Source organism: Colossoma macropomum, unplaced genomic scaffold, assembly GCF_904425465.1.
Source record: "Colossoma macropomum unplaced genomic scaffold, Colossoma_macropomum, whole genome shotgun sequence".
Classification (NCBI taxonomy): Eukaryota; Metazoa; Chordata; class Actinopteri; order Characiformes; family Serrasalmidae; genus Colossoma; species Colossoma macropomum.
Window position 1 is genome coordinate 35,003 of NW_023496045.1, and position 5,210 is coordinate 40,212.

Sequence of the window (5,210 nt, forward strand, 5' to 3'; positions counted from 1 at the left end):
ATTTTGGGGTATGGTATTGGGGTCATTTCTGGCTGAATCCAGGTTGTTTAGCTGTTCTTCTGTCACAGCTGCCGACTGAAAAGCTGCTCAGTGGTGATGACAGTTTGGGAATTTAGTGTAAGGAGCTGGAGAACGAACTGCCGGCTGTGCAGCGAGTGGGCGGAGCTCGTTACTCTGACGTAGCAACAAGCTGCTCGTTAAGGAACTATAATTTGGTGAAGGAACTGCGAACATTAAAACATATTAAACGCTGCGTTCACGGCCCAGTTTATTAATTTATTACTTTATTTATTTAACTGTTGTATTAAAGCAATAGAACACTCGAGGAGTGTGTTATCGCCAAAAACATCACGGCTGTGATGATCTACGGCGACCAAATCACAGCCGTGATGTTATTTTGCGATAACACACTCCCTCTCGGGTTCTGTTGCTTAAGTATACAAGTTATATTGACAATAAAGATCACTTGATTTTACCAGTGTTGATAGTTTTTACACCACTGATCTCCCAGATGGCCACTGGTCTTTGTAGTGAGGGTTTTAAGTACTGCATCCCAGTTCTTGTTTGTCTCTGCATGCAGTTGTTGAGGTCAGCTGGGCCTGCTCACTGTTTTTATACCCTCCATAGAGCTGGGAGGGTGTTAACTGATTATACCATTGATAATAATAATAATCACAAAACATTAGAATTATGCTACACAGTCAGATGTGATGTATTAAAGTGTTTTTATTATAAATATCAATAAATTAGTTTTGTTTTGTACAAAAAAAGATAAAAATATATTAAAATAGAATCTTACAGTGAGAAACATTAAATTAGGACAGATTAAATACTGTACATATTAAAAAACATTTAAATAAAGGAGATGCCGGTGACAGTTTCAGCTCCAGAAGGCCGGGCCCACACTCTCATAGTGCACAGCTTTACTGCAGTCCTGCAAAAACACAGAACACCACCGTTAATTTCACACAAAAACATGTTTCAACCGCATAAAAAACAGTTTACACTTCATAAAGCTCACTGTGTTCTGACCATGTATAGAAATCTGTTACTACGTTTCCTGACTTCGGTATAGAACTATTAATGTTTAAATGGTTCTTTGCATGGTGAACTGGGTCTATATAGCACCATAAAGGGCTGCTACAGTATCAAGCTTGTACCCTTTTCAGGACTGTATACAGCACCTTCTCCATCGGTTTACCATGCAAAGTACCAATTAAGCATGAAAGGAAATTCCAAAGAGAACCCGTGGTTCCAAAGTGAGCCATTCCTTTAATGAATAACCCTTGAAGAACCTTTTTAGGAGTGAATGTGAGTTCTCATACTGTCTAAACAGAGATGAGAGTGAAACAAATCGCTGCTGTCGGGAGAAAACCTCGTATCTCCATTTTTGTCGTTTTTCAGTTTTTGACATAATTTGAAAATGCACGTTACCCTTTATATCGTATGTAAATTTCATGATGAATGGACCAAAAGAAACGGCCCAAAATGACTTGGAAAAAATTCTGGTTCCATTGACTTACATTAAAAGTAAAGTATGTTTTTTCCTTCTCCTGTAAAGTTACCATTTTGGAGATACGAGGTTTTGTTTCGAGAACAGCGAAAAGGAAAGTGGAGTGTCTCTCTATAGAGCACTGTCAGAAAATAATTATATAATTATGTTAATAAGCAGCTCTATGGATTTCAGTGTAGATACAGTAATGATACAGTATGATACATTTGTTTTTATTTCTAAAGGAATACAGAGAAAATAGAAGTATTTTTTGCTTTTTTTAATTTGTAATTTATTTCTAATTGTATCATGACTAGTACAGTTGCATGCAAAAGTTAGGGCACCTCAAATTCCTTGTTTTTTAAGTGTAAATAAGTGAACAGAGAACACACTTCTGCACAGTTTAATGCACAGTTACTGTTTATTTGCTGAATTTAACACATTAAACAGGAAAAACAAGCTAAAGTTAGCAGAAAATGCGATGTTTATGTGTGTTCTTTGCAGGGGATGTGGCTTATGTTACCTAAAAAAACAACAATCATATGGAATTTGACAGGGGTGCCAAAACATTTTGCATCACATCTATTGTATGATTGTACTACAGCATCATTTCATTATATCATATTGCATAATTCTATCATACTGTAAGGTTTTTATCATTACTGTATCTTGTATTGTGGCTTTTTTCCACAGATATGATACAGTAAACAATGTTTGTCAGTTGAACAATGGAAATTCATTTTTTCAGCCTATGTGAAATAGTTTGTGTACCCACCTGGTATGAGAAGGGTGTGTCTGGGTACATCTGACACTCCAGCATGGAGTCCAGGACATCTCTGGAGCTGAAGAAGGCCATGTCCATCGCGTCCTGAGCTCCAGCTGCCGTCATGCCGTGATGACTCAGGGGTCTGAAAGCCTCTGTGTGCGCTTCTGCTCCAGGCATCGGCCTCCAGGCTCCAGGAATCGAGCTGTAATGACACATCCCACTGCGAGGGGGTCCCAGGTCGCCCCTCTGGCAGAGCGGCTCCTCTCCAAGGCCCAGCTGGGACGACAGGTAGGAGATGTAGCGGATGGTGAGGCGCAGGGTTTCGATTTTGGTCAGCGTTTGTCCGGCTGGAGCCACGGACGGAGGCAGGAAGCTCCTCAGGTGGTGGAGAGCTTTGGTGAGGTCCCTCATCCTCAGCTTCTCCTTCTCGCTGGCGTTTTGTCTCTGCTTGCTTGGGTTTTTGGAGCGCGTCCTCGTCCTCGGCCCTCCTCCTGGAATATTTGACCGCTTGGGGACGGCTGACCTTTGAGTTTTAAAAGAACTTTGTTAAATTTCAAGATTACAATCCTATAAAAATGATTTTTTTTCTCCAGAAAATCAGTGCAGAAAATGTACATTTACAATTATTGACAAATTCATTACTAATACAAACAGTTATGTTTCTCATTTTTTTTCACCTGCTAAAAAAAACACCAGTTGCTCTTTACATTGTCCGAAAATTTCATCAAGAACGGATCAATAGAAACGATCCGAAATTACTTCTAATTCCATGAATGTACATCTTAGTATAGTACATATATTATATAATCTTAAAAAGGAGGTTCGTCAAGGGTTCTTTGGTAAAGACAGTGGTTCTTTATAGAACCATGAACACTCAAAGAACCATTTGCAGGCTTAAATGATTCTTTGCTTGGTGAAATGGTTCCTCGGATTGATGGAGAATGTGTTGTAAATGGTTCTATCGCACCAAAAAGGGTTCTTCTGTTGGTACAACATCAAGCTTCTGACCATAGCAGAACCCTTTTTGATGCTATATAGAACGTGTTTCAAAAAGGTTTTATTTAGAACCATATAACGCATTCTCCATCATTTCACCAAGCAAATAACCACTTAAGCTTGAAATGGTTCTATTTCAAACTCATGCTTCTAAACAGAACCATTGCCTTTACTGAAGATCCCTTGAAAAACCATCTTTTAGGAGAGTGCAGTACATTGTAGAACATTTTTCTTCTTCACTCTTAAAAAAGATGGTTCTTAAGGGTTTTTAAGTAAAGAAAATGGTTCTAAAGCTTAAGTGGTTCTTTGCTTGATGAAAGTGTTCTTCAGATTAACGGGAAATGTGCTAGATATAGTTCAGTACAGAACCTTTTTGAAAATGGTTCTATATAGAATCAAAAATGGTTCTGTTGTCATGATACATGCTTGTTTACATTAGAAGAACCCTTTTTGGTGCTATATAGAACCTTTTTTGAAAAAGGTTCTGTACAGAACTATATCCAGCATATTTTCCATTAAGAACACTTTCATCAAGCAAAGAACCACTTAAGTGGTGGAAGTGAAATGGTTCTACATAAAACTCATGGTTCTTGAAGAACCATCTTTTGTAAGAGTCTAGTACACTGCAGAACATTGTTTTTCTCCTGTAATGCTGCCATTTCAGAGATTCAAGGTTTGGTTACAACGGTAATAATTATTGAGTAGCAGTTCATTAAGCTAACCTTGCTGTGGCTGGACCGTCCTGAGGCTTGTTGACCGGTGAGAAGTCCAGACAGTTCAGTGGAGACACGGCTTCTGGAGACGAGATGTTATAGATTTCGGAGTCAGAGCTGGGAGAACTCCAGCTTTGCGTGCTGTAGTTGAGCGTAGAGCAGGATAGATCCATTCTTGCTGCTTTCTGAGTCGGAATACTGCTGGAAGCTGCAGGAAGGGAATTTATACGCTGGTCAGGACTCCGAGGTGTGAAGTGACACCTCCGCAGGCCTCTCCAGGCCAGTGGAGAGACAGGCCAGAGAGAGAGACAGACACAGGCAGAGGCAGAGTCCTGATCTGGGAAACAAAAACAGTTCTCTGACTCACTGCAGGACGTGTGAATTTTTACCCCTCTGTCCATCAGAACACTTCTCCACATCTACTGTTTTCTCCATCATGGCTGTCTGGCCAGCCTGCATTACTCACTTCATGTGAGATAAGGACAGTGACCCTTATGCCCTATTACAGCTGGACCGGTATGAATCTGCAGTGTGTGTAGTTTTACAGTCTGACGGTAATAATTGTGGAGTGATTTTGATCCAGTATGAATCTGTATATATGTATAGATATATATTGATTGAGGTCTCTAGATAAATACAAGGGGTCAGTAACTACACAAAGGAGGCATATATATTGACAGGGGTCAGTAGATGAACAAGTGGGCCATATACATTGATGAGTACAGTATGTAAGTAGATGTACAGTAGCTGTACAAATGGGACATATATATTGATGAGGGGTCAGTGTATGAAATAATGGGGCATATATATTGAAATACTATTGGGGCGCATATATTGACAAGAGGGCAATAGATCAACTATTGGGCCATATATATATACATACAAGAGGTCAGTAGATGAACTAATGGAGAGGTCAGTTGATAAATTAATGAGGCACATATATTGATGAGAGGGAAGTAGATATACAATTGAGGCACATATATGGATGAGGGGTCATTAGATATTCTAATAGGACATACATATTGACAAGGGACAGGTAGATATACTATTAGGGCATGTACATGGATGAGAGGTCAGTATATGACCTAATGGGGCATATGTGTTGATGAGATGTCGGTAGATACTCTAATAGGACATATATTGACAAAGGGTTAGTACATATACAAATGAGGCATATATATTGATGAGGGGTCAATAGATATACTAATGGACCATGTATATTGAAAAGAGGTCAGTAGATATA

General features: G+C 39.3%; 1 protein-coding gene across 1 annotated transcript; it reads right to left on the bottom strand.

Moving 5' to 3' along the window:
* Positions 1-880: 880 nt before the first annotated feature.
* mespbb (mesoderm posterior bb) lies at positions 881-4,140 on the bottom strand. Its single transcript, XM_036564920.1, is given in 4 exon segments — positions 881-934; positions 2,268-2,734; positions 2,737-2,781; positions 3,993-4,140. Coding segments are annotated over 4 exon segments (714 nt in total).
* Positions 4,141-5,210: the final 1,070 nt, after the last annotated feature.